Here is a 16,226-nt window from a genome sequence, read left to right as displayed (position 1 = left end):
TGGTGTCGCGAAAATGGCTGCGCCACAACACCAACATCAACAAACATTCTCGTGTCGCGTTCCTGGGTCGTCCTGCCTTCGCCTCGACTCGACTCGACGTCTGCCTCGCTCACTCTCGCGTCGACCGCGTTCTCCTCCATTCTCCTCATTCGTCATGTCTTCGAAACGCAAGTGGGATCACACAGGCCCCGAGGGCGAGGAGGCCGAGCCGACCTCTGTGAAGGCCGTCAAGGTTGAGGACGGCAAAAGCGCGTCGGAAGCCGCTGCCGCTGCTGCTGCCATCGCTGCCAAAATTGCTGCACAGTTTGCGGGACCGGCGGGCTCTGCGGCGGGAGGCTCCAAGGACCCCCATGACGGAGAATTCACACACGACATCGACATTAACGACGTGAGGAACCGGTACCTCCTCACCAAAGGTGCTACCCAGCAGCAGGTAAGCCTCTGGCGCTATGTTCAGCGTGTTCTGTTGCGTCTGAATACGGTCTCCAGATCCATGATGATACAGGGGCCTCAATCAGCACGAAGGGTGTGTGGTACCCCGACCGCACAAAGGCGACGGAGAAAGACCCACCCCTGTATCTTCACATCTCGGCAACCACCCAGGAAGTCCTTCAGAGCGCCATCGACAAGGTCAACGACCTCATCACCCACGATATGGGGTCGCTCGTAGAGGATAAGACGTCGCGTAGAGGGGAAAGGGTGGGTGGTCGCTTTCGGTTGACTGCGCGCGCTTTCCATGCTGACCTTCCGCAGCGCAAATGGCCTGAAGAAAAGATTCCTGTCGGAATCGATACCATTAGGAATTTCAATGTCCGAGCCAAAGTCGTTGGTCCATCGGTAAGTGTAACCCGCCCACTGTGAGACTGTGAGTGATGAATTGTCCTGCGTGTAGGGGATGTTCGTCAAGTACATCCAACAAGAGACCGGGACTCGCGTGCAAATCAAGGGTCAAGGGTCGGGCTTCGTCGATCAGGAGACTGGCCATGAGCACGATGAGCCCATGTTCATCCACGTAACGTGAGTGTTCAGGTTGCGTTGAAGCGATTGCTCCATTGATCTGTACTCGTAGCGGGCCTGACGAACAGCAAGTGATGCGCGCGAAAAGCCTGACTGAGGACCTCCTGGATGTTGTCCGGGGCGAACATGCAAAAGTCAAGACGGCGCTCCAACAGCAGCAAATGGAGCTCCACCAAGCACAAGCCCAGTACGCCGCTTACAGTACTTATGGTGTATGTATGCTCCGCTCATGTTGGTGTCGTTCGTGCCAGTCACTTGTGCAATACAAGTCGCCCGTTACTCGATCTTGGTCTGTATTTTATTCGGTTGATTCGCTCACGCTTGCAATTATAGGGCTATGCACCCCCTCAACCTGGCAGTGCTCCTCCGCCCCCTCCACCTGGCGAGCAGCCTCCACCGCCACCCGACGGGAGTGCCCCACCACCGCCAGCTGGTGCCGTTCCGGCGTCGGGAGCGTCAAGTGGCGATTGGGATGCATACAACCAGTACTGGTACGTGCTATGAACTTTGGTTCGTGGCTGAGCTGATGTATTCCACAGGGCGTCCCTTGGTTATGACGTTAATTCAGCGCAATTCAAGGAGTGGCAAGCCGCGCAGTATGCTCAGTACTATGCGCAGCAAGGCTATGCCGGCGTTGCTGGAGCCACGAGCCCTCCCAGCGCACCTCCAGCTGCACCTCCGAGTGACCCTGCTCCGCCTCCGCCTCCGCCTGCGTGAACGATTTGGTACAGTGAGGTCTCACAGGACGAGAGGTCGGTATCTCTTAGGTATATGCTCTATGTACTGTAGTGCCGCAGTAGGTGAAATTGAGACTCCCATTGTTCAGCTTTGTTTGTCAGCGTGAACGAGTGCGAGGGTGCGCCTCCGAAGCAGCGCTTTATTTGGGTTGGGGGTTCCTGAGGCACGCACGAACTACTATTAGGAGCCGTCTCGACGCACCCCCGTGACTGTGAAGTCGAAAGGCTCTGATGGGATTCCTCGGGCGCTGCGGCGTATTCGCAATGCTGATTCAGCTCCTGTGCTGCAGGTGCATCATCACCCAGAGAACCAGCAGAGGGATGAGAAGTACGGGAAGCGCGTGGCCGCAACTTCAATGCAAGTGCCCGACCGCTTGCCCGTGTATTCGCTCGGCACCTCTCTTGGAATGAGCCCGAAGAGTCACACTGGGACACACTGAAGTAATTGTGTGTCGGGATGATTAGAAGGCGGTGTGACGCTACAATCGCTGATCAGGATCCCGCCCAACAGCCAACATACACACTTATGTAGCCCACATGAATTGGTCCTCACCCCGGTTTCCGCCTACCGACGGCCCTCCACGCCGCTCACTGCCCTCCAGCCCATCCATCACCACCAACACCCTCCGCCCCGCCATGGCCGTCGACCTCTCTCTCTGGCTCGCTCTCGCGGCCGCTCTCCCGCTCCTCGTCTACCTTTACGTCCGCGCCAACGACGCGAAGATCTCCAGGCTCCACCCCGCTGCGCTCATACATTCACCGGACCGCTGGACCGCTGACGATGTCCGCCGCACCGCCGCAGAGGTCAAGCTGAAAGCGGAAAACGTGCAGGGGGGCGCACCGGCGTCGTTGTTCTCCCAGGACGAGCTGCCGCCAAAGACTGGGAGGCGGTACATCATCACAGGAGGGGTGAGTCTCACTTGGCGTCTTCCTACGTGCCAGTTGGGCCTGCACGCGAGTCTTTGGGGCCGTGTTGGGTGTGGGCCGGGGAGCTGCCGTTCGATCAACCGCACCGTTGCGAGGGATCGATTGATCGGTGCATCGCTCGCTCCGCAGGTTTTACTAGTCCTGCGACTCACCTTTGGATCTTCGTGTCCTGCTAGGTCTCCAACACCCATTTTGTGCGACCATTGCATATTGCAAGATCCACTGACTGGACCTTTTCAGGCAGGTTTCTTGGGCGGCTGGATCGTTCTCCACCTCATTGCACGCGGCGAAGATCCCCGTCGCATTCGAATCGTCGACATTCGTCGACCTGTCCGCCAAGACCTCCTCGAGGGACCCGCCGCTAATGTGGACTTTTGCAAGGCTGACATTGCGGACTCTGCTGCCGTAGAAGCTGCTTTCGCCAAGCCTTGGGCCGACACTGAAGATGGCCCCGAACCGGAGACCACCGTCTTCCACACCGCTGCCATCATTCGTTCTACGAGCGCAATGCTTCACTTCAACCTTACTCGGATGGCGTCAACGTCAAGGGCACGGAGAACGTAGTGGCGGCAGCGCACAAAATCGGCGCTTTACCCTCATCTACACTTCCTCAGGTTCCGTCGGTGTCCGCAGCAATCGCTTCTTCCGCTGGCCATGGGAAGGCCCACCCGAACACTACGTGCAGTAGTCAACGAGGACGATTCCATCATTCCCCAGCACCACGAAGACTTCTTCTCCAACTATGCCGTCTCCAAGTGGAAAGCTGAGCAAGTCATCCGCCGCGCGGACCGTACATCTTCTGGTGCCCACACTCTTCGCACAGGCGCTATCCGCCCAGGAAACGGCATCTACGGACCTGGCGGCGACCTCCTGCTCGAGCTATACCTCATCCGCGGCGAAACCCCGAGCTGGATCTGGGACAGCATACAATCCTTCATCTACGTCGAGAACGTCTCCCTCGCGCACCTCTGCTACGAAGCACGCCTCATCGAGCTCGAGCGCCCGGCGCAGACGCGCGCAACCCCGACATCGGCGGCCAGGCCTTCGTCGTCGCCGACGCGGGTCCCGCCCCGACCTACGGCGAGGTCTACCGCGGGATGATGGACCTCACCGGGGGCGCCGTCAAGTTCCTCTGGCTGTCCTCGACCGCGATCCTCGGCTTCGCCGTGCTCATCGAGCAGTACTACCTCCTCCGGCACGCGCTCGTGCGCGCCGCGCCGCCGCTCGCGAAGCTCGTGCCGCCGCTCAGCGGGGACGTCGTCTACCTCCAGCCGTCGATCTTCAGCCTGACGCAGGTGCACCTCATCTTCGACGACTCGCGCGCGCGGCGCGCGCCCGAGGACGGGGGGCTCGGGTGGAACGGGCGCGTGACGACGCTCGAGGGGATGTGCAAGACCGTGCAGGAGTTCGAGCGGAGCGGGGGCCTGGCGCGACGGCGGGCGGTCGCGGGTAACAAGACGCCGGACCACGGGTTCCAGATCGCGCGGGCGGAGAAGACGGTGGAGGAGGTGATTGAGAAGCTCGGGATCCACACGCAGGACAAGCCGCAGGTGGCGATGGAGGTGTCGTACTGAAGGCCTGTTTTGGAGGTGGTGAATCCGCTGGTTGGCGAGATCATTCGAGGTGTGTGCTTTGCTGCGATGTACATAGCAGTGGGTGGGTAGTCGTGTATACCCCATCTCCCGTGCTGGATGCTTTGGAAGAGGCCCAAGACTGAGTTCGTTTCCTCCAATAATATATCTCCAAACTCCAGGCTCGCTTTCAGACCGGCCATACAATACAGAAGTCGCTTTGGGAACAACTTGGGAATGTGAGCGGGGCGTAGTTGTGGAATAAGTCGATGAACCGAAGCATTCTCTCGACATGAGCATAACACATACGTATACCCACCCAATACCCGCCGGACAAAACATTAGTGGGAAGGAGAGAACAGGTCCACATACTCGGCTTCGTCGGACCGATTCTCGATGTCCTATTGGCCGCCAAAGGGCGCTCGTCTTGGCGGCACTGGTGGGGGCGTTGCGAACTCGGCTGTCGGTTGCTCGCGCTCCTCGTCCAAGTCGTCCGCTGCCTCCAGCCCCGCCAGGCACTTTGTGTCTCCGCCGCGCAGGCCTTCCCCACTCTCACGACCCCTTCCGTCCCGGTTGGATGTCCCGACTCTCCGTCGCATCCCTCCTGCTCCGGTTGTTCTACGGTACTCTACTAATCCAAGCCTCCACCCTCTTCACTCTCGGAACGGACAACTCGCCGAACCCCACGGAAATGGCCACCTTTGGAGGCGGAAATGCGAACGACGCCGCGGCCACGACGACGAGAAGGGGAAGCGTACCCCTCGACGTCGACGGCTACCCGGTCGCGCCCCCGGGGCTCGAGCTCACGCAGGTCCACATCTACGTCCGCCACGGTACGTGTCTCCGCCCCGTCCGACCCGTGCGCGCGAAGGAAGAAGGACTGAGCGATGGGCATCCCGCACGCCGCATGCACACAGGCGAGCGCTCGCCCGTCGGGATCCGCATGGCGGGCCACCCGGGCAACATGCCGGAGAACTGGATGTTCTGCACACGGCGCGGCAGCTGCGCGCCGCGGTCGCGAGCACCGACGCGGACGGGCCTGGGGCGCACGAGGGGCTGCCGACGCGGCGCGTCGTCGAGCGCGCGGATGGGACGGCGGAGGTGGGCGAGTGGTGAGTGCTTCTCCTTCCTTTCCCGACCCGGGAGCGGGGTGGATTGTTTGTAGTAGAGGACGCTCATGCTGCGCTATCTCCACCATGCACCAGTCTTCTGGGCGAGTTGACGGATGTGGGCAGGAGGTGTGTGCTTGTCCATTGAGGTTGTGCTTGGCACGACGCTGACTCGGATGCGGTGGTTGCAGTCAACGTACAGTTTTGGTAGCAACCTGCGAAAGCTATACGTGGACCGGCTGCGCTTCCTGCCCGACGTCGTGCGTTCCAATGATCAGGTTTACCTTCGTTCCACGAACATGCCGCGCACGATCGAGTCTCTGCAGCAGATTGTTCATGGGCTGTACCCGGCGCAGAAGACCGTGGAGGGCTACACTCCTCACATCCGCATACGGTGAGTCTGTGCAAGTCTGCGTGTGCGACGTGCGTTGCGACCTGAGCTGCTGTAGGAATGCGAAGGACGAGAACCTGTTCGGGAACACGAACTCCTGCAAGCGTCTCCAGATTCTCCAGATAGGATTTGCTCAGGGTAAGTGCTATATACCTCTGGAGGCGCACTTTGTCTGAGGACAGACTCCCTAGCCGCTGCTGCTGCTTGGAATAAAACGCTCGAACCTCTCGACAAGAAGATCTCCAAGTACATTGACGGCAACCCTGTACGACTGGATGGCAAGCCTAGAGCATCGGGTATCCTCGACACTATTCGTGCGGCAGATGCGCATAACGTCAACTTCCCACCGGAATTCAAAGAGAAGGGAGTGCTGGACGTGATTGTGCGCCCTTTTTGCACTTCCGCTCGCAGGACTGAATACTGACGTTCATCTGTAGGAAAAAGCCGTCGTCACAGAATGGTTCGCTGGGTGTGAGACGCCCATAAACCTCTGCTTGTCCTGGCTGAGAAAGCTAATCGCTGCACTCTTTTGAATTGAAAAATTACAGACGGCACTGAGGAAGTTCGCAGGCTAGGAATGGGGCCCCTCCTAAGCGATCTCTCGCGCAAGATGCAAGTTAAGACTGAGAAGGGTGATGCTGACCCCGCCAAGATTTTGGTACATAGTACGCACGACACCTGTCTAGCAGCGCTTGTGAGCACACTTGAAAGCTTCGATAACAAGTGAGCGTCTTCGAGTTGTACCTTGCGAAAGCATGTCAGTGACAACTTGCGAGCACAGATGGCCAGCGTTCACGGCGGCCATTACCTTTGAGCTGTTCAAGAAGCGCGAGGACCCCGTCGTGCCGACTACCGCCTGGCAAAACATCATGTCAGCCTTTGGTGCAACACAAACCACCACTGAGCACTGTACGCCAGATCATTTGTATAAAATCACCGCCCAGCTAACTCGCGACCACAGACGTCCGCGTGCGGTACCAGAACCGAAACCTGCCCCTTCCGATGTGCGCCGAGGAAGGCAAGCATCTCCCTGGTTCACCAGAGTTCTGCACATTTGCTGCGTTCCGCGAGCGGGTGAAGAGCTGACCCCTACCGACTGGGCGGGCGAGTGCTCTTTCTCGCCCACAGACAAGCGAAAGGAGATCGCTGAGGCGTTTGCCGCCGCGGAGAAGCTCATCCCAAAGCCGACTCCAGGCAATGACGCCCTGACGAAGCACGCTGGGTGCGATGAACTACCACGTTCTGTAATGTACTACACCTATCTGTTGCTGTACGACGTCGGTACGATGCCCGATACATTAGATGCGCTTTCCGGTTCGATGCATGGCGCACATGGCGCTTTACGCGTGAGATAGCCGTGCACTCCCGTCCCCCCCTGCACCTCTACGTAAGTAAGTATTGCCGTTCTTTCGTCGTTGCCCTAATCTCGCTCGTCGATGCCTTGAATCGACCCTGCCCCCACGGTCACCTGCCCCGGTTCACCCGCGTATGAAGTCGCCGTAATCAGCGCTTCACGGCCATGCCCCCACACTCAAAATGGGACGGCGACGTGCGCCCCGCCTGGCTGCCCAGCTTCCCAGCCCCTTACTCCCCACCTCTCCAAGTCGATAGCAGCAGCAGCAGCGATGCGTAGAGCAGGCAGCGGCGTTCACCGACGCCTCGCACGGCCGACCACCACCAAGTCCAATTCCTCCTCCTCACGCACCTCCTCTTACTCGACCCACGCGCTCCTCACCCGTTCCGAAGTCGCTGGGCCGTTGCATCCTCCTCTCAACCCGAAGACGCTCCCCGCGTTCTTCCGCGACGACGTCGTGCGCGTGCACGGCGCGCGCCCTGCCTCATCGCACCGCAGGAGCGTCCGCGCCCGCACGGCGGCCCCGTGGGGCGCAACCTCGCGTCCACAGACGACCGGTACCTCGGCTGGGACTTCCAAGAGTTCGACAGGCACGTGCAGGCACTTGCGCGGGGGCTCGTTGGGCTGGGAGTAAAGAAAGGGGACCGGGTGGGGTGATTATGGGGAACAACAGGTGCGTTGTGGGAGTGCGGGCGGGGTATGCTGCGAGGCTGATCGAGCCTCTTTTGCTCGACCTCTCGCTCCGTGCGTGCACGCGTGCCACTGCACCGGCCGTAACATTGAATGTTTGCGCACCGAGCAGCGTCTACGCATGTCTGCAGTGGGCGTGTGCGAGCGTCGGCGCGGTCCTCGTCACCCTCAACCCGCATACCGCGTCCCCGAGCTCGTGCGTCCTCCTCTTCCCCCCTCACGCGGTTCGCACAACTCATGCGTCCCACAGGTCAGCACGCTCGCCCTCGCCGGCGTCTCGCACCTCTTCGTCGTGCCGCACCTGCGCTCCTCAGCGTACGTGCGCATGCTCTGCGACGCCTTCCCCGCGCTCGCCGCCTCCGCCCCGGGTGACATTCAGGAGGAGGCGCTCCCAGCGCTCCGCCACCTTGTCGTAGTGACAACATCAGCGGCCGTGTGGGCGGTGCGGGCGGGCGTGACTTCGAGGGCGCGCTGGAGGGTGCGCGGCCCGCGGTGGACTTCCGCGAGGTGCTCGTCTGGCGGGAGGACGGAGCGGAGCGAAAAGAGGTCGTGGAGAGGGAGAACGGCTTGAGGGCGGATGATGTGGTCAATCTGCAGTTCACGAGGTGGGTTGTGGGGCTTTTGAAGAGGCGGATGGACTGCTCAGGACTATGTGCAGTGGGACGACAGGCCTTCCGAAAGCGGTTTCAGTAGGTTCTACTTTCACTATTTGAGCCCTGAGAACGGATCTGACGTACAGACTAGCTCACGCACCACAATCTACTCAACAACGGGCTGGCTATCGGCCGTTGTATGCGTTTGTCCGAAGAGGATATTCTCTGTAAGTGTCCGTGTCCCTCTCGAGCTCATGCCAACCTCACTGACGGAATATGTGAACTCCAGGCAACGCCCCTCCATTGTTTCACTGCTTTGATAAGTCCATCCTCTTTCGTCTTCATGGAATCGTAGAATGATCTAACTTCTGTTCGATATCCACGCCTCGTTCTAGGCAACCTTGCCGCTTGGACGCACGGGTCTTGCATCGTGTACCCCTCTGAGACCTTTGACCCGTCGCAATCGTGGACGCAGTGACTCAAGAGAAGTGCACCGCGCTTCATGGCGTTCCTACCCATTTCCTTGGAGTCCTCGCCGAAGTACAGCGCCGAAGGAAGGCTGGCGAGCTGGTCGATACGCGCAGTCTCCGGTAGAGTTGTCCCAGAGTTGTACGAGTCGCACGCTGATGTGGCGGGACGCAGGACTGGCATTGCCGCGGGCTCTTCAATCCCGACCGACTGATGAAGCAGCTCATGAAAAGCTGAACCTAACGGAGCTCACTGTGGCGTACGGATGAGTACGTACTGTCCCTCTCACTGGACCCGGTGAACGTGCACTGAGGTCTACATTGTGCAGCGGAAACCAGGCCAGTCATGCCCTCTGCTTTTTGAGTCCGAATCTCACGCTTTGTCAACTGTAGCCCTGTGACATTCCAGAGCATCACGAGCGACCCAGTGGCCAAACGCGTTGAGACCGTCGGGAGGATTCTCCCGCACGTCCGCGCGAAGGTGGTAGACCCAGACGGAGAGGTCGTTCCCATCGGCAAGCCCGGGGAACTCATCGTCGCGGGCTACCCGCTGCAGAAGGGTTACTGGAACGACGTGGAGCAGACACAGAAGGTGATGGAGCGGGACGCGGAAGGGACGCTCTGGATGCACACGGGCGACGAGGGGACAATGGACGAGGAAGGGTACCTGAGGAGTAAGCACGGGATTCGCTTTCCGGTACTTTCGTGCGGCTTATCTCCCTCCCAAGTCGTCGGCAGAATCAAGGACATCATTATCCGGGGCGGCGAGGTCGGTCCCCTCTGCTCATCGCGTGCCGCTGGCTTCTGACATGACGGACCGGCGCAGAACCTGTTCCCGGTGCAAATAGAGAACGTCATGACGGCACACCCGGACATTCGCGAGGCGCAGCCGTCGCAGTGCCCGACTCCGTCTACGGCGAGACGTGGGCGCGTGGGTCGTGCTCGAACCTGGCGCGTCGCTGTCGCAGAGGCGGTCCGCAGGTGGTAAGGGCGGCTGAATCCCCAGGTACGTGTCTGATTCTCCCTGGCATGTGTACGAGCTGATCGACGTGCCGCGCTATCAGAATGCACCGGCGTGGGTGTGGTTCACTGGGCGAGACGGGACGGCGGAAGAGCTGCCGAAGACGGCGAGCGGGAAGGTGCAGAAGCACATCCTGCGCGAGTGGTCGAAGGAGCTGGCGGAGCGCGGCGTCGGGCGTGTACAGTCTCGCCGCCTGCCGGGGATGAGGCCATTGCATGACCTCATGTGTAGTCGTGCAGTATCATGAGCGAAGACAGGAGTGCATTTCACCACGGGAGCATCGCCCGCGAACCGCCAAATCGGAACAAGCCCTTCGCAGCTGTAGCTGAGCCCTGTCCACGACCAACCTCGCGCGCGCCGCCGTCTCCTCCCGGCGAAACCCCTCCATCTTCTTCACCGCGCCTCACTGAGTCGAACGCGACCCAGAGAGAAGCGACGGCGAAGAAAAAAGAGGGGTCCCCCGAAGGAGTCCCCCGTTGAGTTTAACCTCCGCAGGCGTCCACCTGCAGAGGGCAGACACGCCCCGCGCCGCCCCTCCCGCAAGGAAGAGGTCTTACGTCTGGGGCGGCCCACGAGCCGGCAAGATCTACGAGGGGTGGCTGGTCCCCGCACACCTCACCGACTGATGCCGTGTCGGTGTTGACGTGCTGAACGTTGAGACGCTGTTGAGGTCGAATGCTGGACCAGTGGCGCTGTTAAACTGAGCCGTCACCACACCCTCATCCACGAAAACCCCAAAACACCTCCCGCTTCACCGCACCAACAACCTGCCACAGTGCACACCCCCGCCCTACTGTACCATCGCCGGGGGCCAGGGTCATCGGGTGATCAGGCCCTCTCCCAGCCACGCCCGACGCCCACAGCGCGGTCGTGCGCCGTTCCAGGCCGAGGTCTTCGTCCAGGCCACCGCGTCTTCCTCCTCTCAAGAACATCCCCTGGAGAACTGGGTTCATAGTAATAGTAATGCGCTCAAACAAGGAAGAGACCAATGGCCCACCGGGGAACCGACGGCCCACAGCGTCCGATTTTGAGGACCACAGGTGCCGAGCGTTGAGGTCTAGGGATGAGTGCTGAGTGCTAGGTGCTGAATGCGGGTGCTAAAGGCGGTCGAGACGTAAGCCTACGAAGCGCACGAGATTCGGGTACTTACTCCCCCGTACACCCACCGAGCCACGCCTATGTCCATCTTGCGAAGTCGGATCGAGACGACAGCTCAGCGACACCGAGAAAGGGCGGCTAACCCCTCCCCCAGCACCACGAAACCGCGTCTATGCTTGATTTTGAGGTCTTGAGGTGCTGAGTGCCGGTTGCCGGCCTCCGCGTCTTGCTATTCAAGGACCGCCGCTGGAAATGCGAGACGAAGGGTAAACGTAAGACACTCAAACACATACCAGACAGAGAAAGTGGCGATTTGAGCGTTGATTACTTGAAGGCTGAGTGCTGAGATTGGTCGAGACACGAGCCAGCGAGACGCACGAGGGGTGGCTGGTCCCCCGCACACCGCACCGACCCATACCTATGTCGGCGTTGAACTTCGTTGAGGTGCTGGACGTTGAGGTGCTGAAGCTTGAAGTGTCGAGGACGATGTCGAGATCGCATGCCGGACCAGCCGGCGCTGCAAAAACAAAACCGAAACGCACCGACGCCCTCAGCACCCAACCACATCCCCGCTCTAAGCCTCTAACCCACAAACAACCCACCAACCCCACCACACCACCACTCCATACTGTACCATCGCCGGGGCGACCAGGGTCATCGGGCTGATCAGACCCTCCGCCAGTCGCGCCGGCGTCCACAGCACGGTCGTGCGCCGTTCCAAGTCCGAGGTCTTCGCCCATGTGTCGTCGCCTCTGCGTCTTCCTCCACTTCAAGGACCTCCGCTGCAACACTGGAACCAAGAATAACAGTAGCGCGCTCCAATGGAGGAGAGCTAAAAAAACGCACGGAAGGACTGACAGCCCACAATGTCCGATGTCCGATGTTGAGGCTTTGAGGCCTTGAGCGCCGGGCGTTGAGGATGGAGGGCGATCTACGAGACCAGCCGGCGCTGCAAACCCGAGAACGTAACGCACCGACACCCTCAGCACCCTCCCCGTCCCATACCATATCTCCGCCAGCCCCGGGCCCGCTCACCACCACCCGCCACTGATACTGTACTTACCGTCGCCGACTCAGCCAGGGTCATCGGGCTGATCAGACCCTCCCCCAGCCTCGCCGACGTCCCCAGCGCAGTCGTGCGCCGTTCCCCGTCCCGGTTCCGCGGAAGTATTCGTCCAGTCGTCGGCATCCGCGTCTTCCTCCCCTCCAGGAGCCTCTACTGGAAACCGGGTTCAAGAGTAACAGCAATACGCTCAAATGGAGATGAGATAGACCACGCACCGGAGGCTGACGCCCCCCGATGTCGGATGTCGGATGTCGAATTGTTGAGGTGCTGGAGGCGGTCAGGGGGCGAGCAGATAAAATACACGAGGAGCGACCAGCGCGTTGAGGCGTTGAGGTACTGAGTGCTGAGGGCGAAGTCGGATCGAGACGACAGCCCGGCGACACCGAAGGAGGGCAGCCTACTCCTCCCCCGGCACCACCGAACCACGTCTATGCTGAATCTTGGGTTGCTGGATCTTGAGGTACTGAGGCCGATGTCGAGACCGAATGCCGGACCAGCCGGTGCTGCAAAGCCAAAATCGTCACACACCCCTACATCCCGAAATCGGAATACCCAGCCTCGTCCGCCAATCCGACCACCTCCCCGTTCCAGCCCACTAACACCCCGCCGACGACGACCACACCCCCGCCGTAAAACATACCACCGTCGACGCAGGCAGGATCATCGGGTTGATCAGGCCCTCCCCCACCACGCCGGCGTCCTCGACGCGGTCGAGCGCCGGTCCCGGTCCAGCCGAGGTCTTCGTCTTCGCCCAGTTGCCGTCCGCCTCCGCGTCTTCGTCCTCTTCCAGGACCTCTACTGATAAACCGAGACCGACACCAACGGCAGCGCCCTCAAGCGGATAAGGAACATAAGACGCACGGAACCCCCGGGGACCAGCCCCGGCGCGGCCTTCATCGGGTTCATGACGCCCTCGCGCGCGCGACGGAGACCGGTGGCCCGGGAACACATGGGCTGTCTTGGCCGAATGCGTGGCTGGCTTTGCGGGGTCGAGTGCTTCGGCGTGTCACGCGCATGTTGATAACTGAGGTTGGGTGTGAGGGTTGTGGAAGAAGGATGCGAAGTGGGGGAAGGAAAGAAACCGAGGTGAGGGGCCGAACAGTGTACGGCGGGATTATATAGGCATGAGTTGGCTTCGGCTGGAGGGCAAGGAGGCTGACACCGGCAGCGGGCACCACGTTCGGGCCGGTTGTTCGGTCGGCCATCGCAAAGAGCATATAACGGATTCATAGTATGGTCAATACTACAGACACTGTAAGACAAGTCGCAGTGTTCAGTAAACGACAAGCAACAGGGGGAAACGTCACTCACCGATCTACTACAGCCGTCCGCTGGGTATGCCACACCTACATTTACAGATGCTTCCATAGCTCTCGCTCTGGTACGCCTCCGAGTCAGACCTGTCACCATCACTTGAACCATCTTCAACTTTACTCATCTCCTTCGACCGGTGTTCTGAGGAATGGTTTCAATGTTCGCGCCACAAAAACGCGCAGCAGGCGACGTTCGAGGCGTAATTGCAGGACTTCATCGTTGGGGGTGGTGGTTTACTCCTGCGAGATCTTGGTGTAAGGTCATGACATCGAAGACGAGATGGCCTGTCGTTTGAGATGAACGTCACCAGCGTGACCAATATGATATCTCACTCAATGTGCATGGAGCATCACGCTGAGCCTTGACTGAGGAAACAATGACATACATGTCTTCTTTTCAACGGGCGCTGTATGTATGCGGTCTGCTGGACAATGTTGACCAGACTGAAGAGAGATTGTAGAACTTGAAGGATAGACTTCGTGGCGGATGTCACTTGGACGGACTTTACCGAACCACGGCGAGAACGACACACAAGAGCCTAAGAGATGAATGTGCAAACTTGCAAAGGAGGGGATTCAAGTTCGGCGCAAATACCGAGTATATGCCGCCGGAGAGTAGCAGCCGTGAAGGACATGACACAAAAGTTATGACGACGGACCTTAGACCTTGGCTTGGTAGCGGATGTGGGTGCGTGGGTCGTGCTTGAATGCAACGCGCGTCGCGGTCCGGTGGGTCTCCAGGGGTACCGGTGTTTGGTGAGTGGCTCTTCTCGTGATATAAGACCGGGCCGCAACGGCCGCAGACCATATGTTGCCGTGGCGTCAGGACACACGGGCTGGATAGGCGTGGATGTGATTCGCTGGGCAGGACGAAGGCTTTGGAAGACGGGATGCGAACAGGTGTGAGGGTGGTGGAGGCGAGGAGACGTGGCCGGGGCTCGCGCCGTGGCCCGCACCCGACGACGTCTTGGCCGTCGCCGTTGGCGTTTGCACGAATCGGGGACTGATAACGGCCAATGACGCAACGCGCGCGTCGCACACAAGGCGGAGCCCGGTATGGCAGGTGGACGCGGTCACGAGCGCGTCGCGCGCCTGCCAGAGTGGGCACGGCAGCCCGTGCCGGACCCGGTCGATGATGTCACGGTCCGGGATGGCAGCGACGGTGCGCGGGGTGAGGGAGAGCACGAGAGGGGCGATGGGACGGCGCACCTCGATTCACTCCGTGCCGTCTGCGGATTCGCCCGGCTCCCCCCCAAGATAAAGATCAGCCCGCCACGTCTCCCCGCTTCTCATCCCGCCCTCTCACTCCCCCCCCGTCGTCACCCCCTCCGTTCTGCCCACCATGCCCGAAGGCACCATGAAGGCGCTCTGGTACGACTCCGTATGTGTCCGCTCTCAGACGACCTGTAGCTCCTGTCTGACCTATTCCTCGTAGCCCTTGAACTTCCAGATCAAGGAGGTCCCCATCCCCAAGTGTGGCGACGATGAGCTCCTCCTCAAGGGTACGTGAACGCTCGTGCTCTTCGCACCGCGCACCCACGTCCTCACATCGCCCCCCAGTCTCACTCTGCGGCGTCTGCGGAACGGACGGGCACATCCACGAGGGCGAGTTCATTGCCAAATTCCCCGTACGTCATCCATTTGCCTCTTGTTTACCCTCATGTGCTCACAAACACGCGCCCCCGCTCACACACAGCTCATCCCTGGCCACGAGGCGATCGGCACTATTGTCGAGATGGGCAAGAACGTGAAGGACTTTGCGATCGGCGACCGCATCGTCGCCGACGTCGGCATCTCCGTCCGTGACCCTCACTCTTCTCCCGCCTTCACCTGCTGACCGTGCCTCCACGTGCAGTGCGACAACTGCTTCTACTGCAGGCGGGGAAATGCCGTCCTCTGTGAAAACTTCAATGCCCGCGGCGTGACCCTGGACGGCGGCTTCGCCGAGTACATCGCCTACCCCCAGCGCAAGTGCTACAAGATCCACAACCTCACCGACGAGGAGTCGACGCTGCTCGAGCCCGCCGCGTGCGCCATCCACGGGCTCGACAAGCTCAACCCGCCCGTCGGCATCGACGTCCTCCTCCTCGGCGCGGCCCCACCGGCCTCATCCTCGCCCAGCTCCTCAAGCTCAACGGCGCCGCGCGCGTCACGATCGCCGCGAACAAGGGCATCAAGATGGACATCGCCAAGAAGCTCAACGCCGGAGACGAGTACATCGAGCTCGACCGCAAGAGCCCAGGCCCCAGTGGGACCAACTTAGGAAGGATAACCCGTACGGGTTCGACGTCGTCGTCGAGGCCACCGGGGTCGAAAAGGTCGCCCAGGACAGCATCAACTACGTCCGCAGGGGCGGCACGATCATGATCTACGGCGTGTACGAGAACAAGGCGCTCCTCCACTGGCCGCCGTCCAAGATCTTCGGGGACGAAATCCGTGTAATTGGCTCCTTCTCGCAAGCGTACTGCTTCCCGCGCGCGGTAGCGTACCTCGACGGTGGCAAGGTCAACGTTAAGGGCATGGTACGCTTTCGCATGCTTCGAGCGCTGGTAGCAGTAGCTAATCACTCTCTTTCCAGGTCACCGACGTCTTTAAGCTCGATGACTACCAGGGCGCCCTCGACAAGATGAACAGCCGTGGCGCGCTGAAGATCGCCATCAAGCCCTGAGCGTGCTCGGGCGTGTATTGATGGAAGCGGAGTGCTGGACACGGCAGAGTTGTAATGATGTTAGTGTACGTCTACTCCGACGATAGTGTATCAATATCTATGTATCTCCACGCCGCACAACCACACATATACCCACCTCGTGCTTGTGTGCGGAAAAAATGCTTACAAGGTTGGTTCGTGACAGGCAAGCGAAATATCCGAACT

At 60.2% G+C, this 16,226-nt stretch overlaps 6 protein-coding genes across 6 annotated transcripts; 5 read left to right on the top strand and 1 right to left on the bottom strand.

Annotated features, from left to right (window-relative positions):
• Positions 1 to 154: 154 nt before the first annotated feature.
• BXZ73DRAFT_42203 (uncharacterized protein) lies at positions 155 to 1,544 on the top strand (the record flags this gene model as incomplete). The annotated part of the gene is made up of 5 exons (XM_048018909.1): positions 155 to 433; positions 490 to 699; positions 754 to 837; positions 893 to 1,017; positions 1,070 to 1,544. 5 exons carry the CDS (start codon positions 155 to 157, stop codon positions 1,542 to 1,544), a joined length of 1,173 nt encoding a protein of 390 aa, XP_047880900.1.
• Positions 1,545 to 2,390: 846 nt separating this feature from the next.
• On the top strand, positions 2,391 to 4,255 carry BXZ73DRAFT_88352 (NAD(P)-binding protein; the record flags this gene model as incomplete). Its single annotated transcript, XM_048024911.1, has 5 exons — positions 2,391 to 2,663; positions 2,922 to 3,149; positions 3,185 to 3,295; positions 3,378 to 3,632; positions 3,722 to 4,255. 5 exons carry the CDS (start codon positions 2,391 to 2,393, stop codon positions 4,253 to 4,255), a joined length of 1,401 nt encoding a protein of 466 aa, XP_047880899.1.
• Positions 4,256 to 4,943: 688 nt separating this feature from the next.
• BXZ73DRAFT_88351 (phosphoglycerate mutase-like protein) lies at positions 4,944 to 6,838 on the top strand (the record flags this gene model as incomplete). The annotated part of the gene is made up of 11 exons (XM_048024910.1): positions 4,944 to 5,085; positions 5,226 to 5,364; positions 5,458 to 5,490; positions 5,564 to 5,755; positions 5,811 to 5,890; positions 5,944 to 6,134; positions 6,190 to 6,223; positions 6,301 to 6,475; positions 6,534 to 6,623; positions 6,658 to 6,677; positions 6,714 to 6,838. The coding sequence occupies 11 exons, from the start codon at positions 4,944 to 4,946 to the stop codon at positions 6,836 to 6,838; spliced, it is 1,221 nt and encodes a 406-aa protein (XP_047880898.1).
• A 433-nt stretch (positions 6,839 to 7,271) lies between these two features.
• On the top strand, positions 7,272 to 10,206 carry BXZ73DRAFT_88350 (acyl-CoA synthetase; the record flags this gene model as incomplete). Its single annotated transcript, XM_048024909.1, has 14 exons — positions 7,272 to 7,301; positions 7,435 to 7,563; positions 7,605 to 7,759; positions 7,909 to 7,957; positions 8,047 to 8,238; positions 8,262 to 8,401; positions 8,455 to 8,485; positions 8,541 to 8,616; positions 8,865 to 8,972; positions 9,080 to 9,116; positions 9,250 to 9,553; positions 9,683 to 9,829; positions 9,921 to 10,055; positions 10,117 to 10,206. 14 exons carry the CDS (start codon positions 7,272 to 7,274, stop codon positions 10,204 to 10,206), a joined length of 1,623 nt encoding a protein of 540 aa, XP_047880897.1.
• Positions 10,207 to 10,596: 390 nt separating this feature from the next.
• On the bottom strand, positions 10,597 to 12,992 carry BXZ73DRAFT_75143 (uncharacterized protein; the record flags this gene model as incomplete). The annotated part of the gene is made up of 12 exons (XM_048022160.1): positions 10,597 to 10,820; positions 10,875 to 10,974; positions 11,028 to 11,053; positions 11,119 to 11,221; positions 11,578 to 11,757; positions 11,822 to 11,906; positions 12,077 to 12,194; positions 12,257 to 12,384; positions 12,443 to 12,544; positions 12,570 to 12,571; positions 12,682 to 12,873; positions 12,903 to 12,992. 12 exons carry the CDS (start codon positions 12,990 to 12,992, stop codon positions 10,597 to 10,599), a joined length of 1,350 nt encoding a protein of 449 aa, XP_047880896.1.
• A 1,704-nt stretch (positions 12,993 to 14,696) lies between these two features.
• On the top strand, positions 14,697 to 16,022 carry BXZ73DRAFT_88349 (chaperonin 10-like protein; the record flags this gene model as incomplete). The annotated part of the gene is made up of 8 exons (XM_048024908.1): positions 14,697 to 14,735; positions 14,790 to 14,856; positions 14,915 to 14,982; positions 15,051 to 15,152; positions 15,210 to 15,431; positions 15,476 to 15,567; positions 15,597 to 15,876; positions 15,933 to 16,022. 8 exons carry the CDS (start codon positions 14,697 to 14,699, stop codon positions 16,020 to 16,022), a joined length of 960 nt encoding a protein of 319 aa, XP_047880895.1.
• Positions 16,023 to 16,226: the final 204 nt, after the last annotated feature.

The sequence above is a fragment of the Epithele typhae genome (genome assembly GCF_022376455.1).
Source record: "Epithele typhae strain CBS 203.58 chromosome Unknown BXZ73scaffold_7, whole genome shotgun sequence".
Lineage (NCBI taxonomy): Eukaryota > Fungi > Basidiomycota > Agaricomycetes > Polyporales > Epitheliaceae > Epithele > Epithele typhae.
The sequence above is the reverse complement of the archived record's forward strand: the minus strand, read 5'-3'. Positions and strand labels throughout refer to the sequence as shown.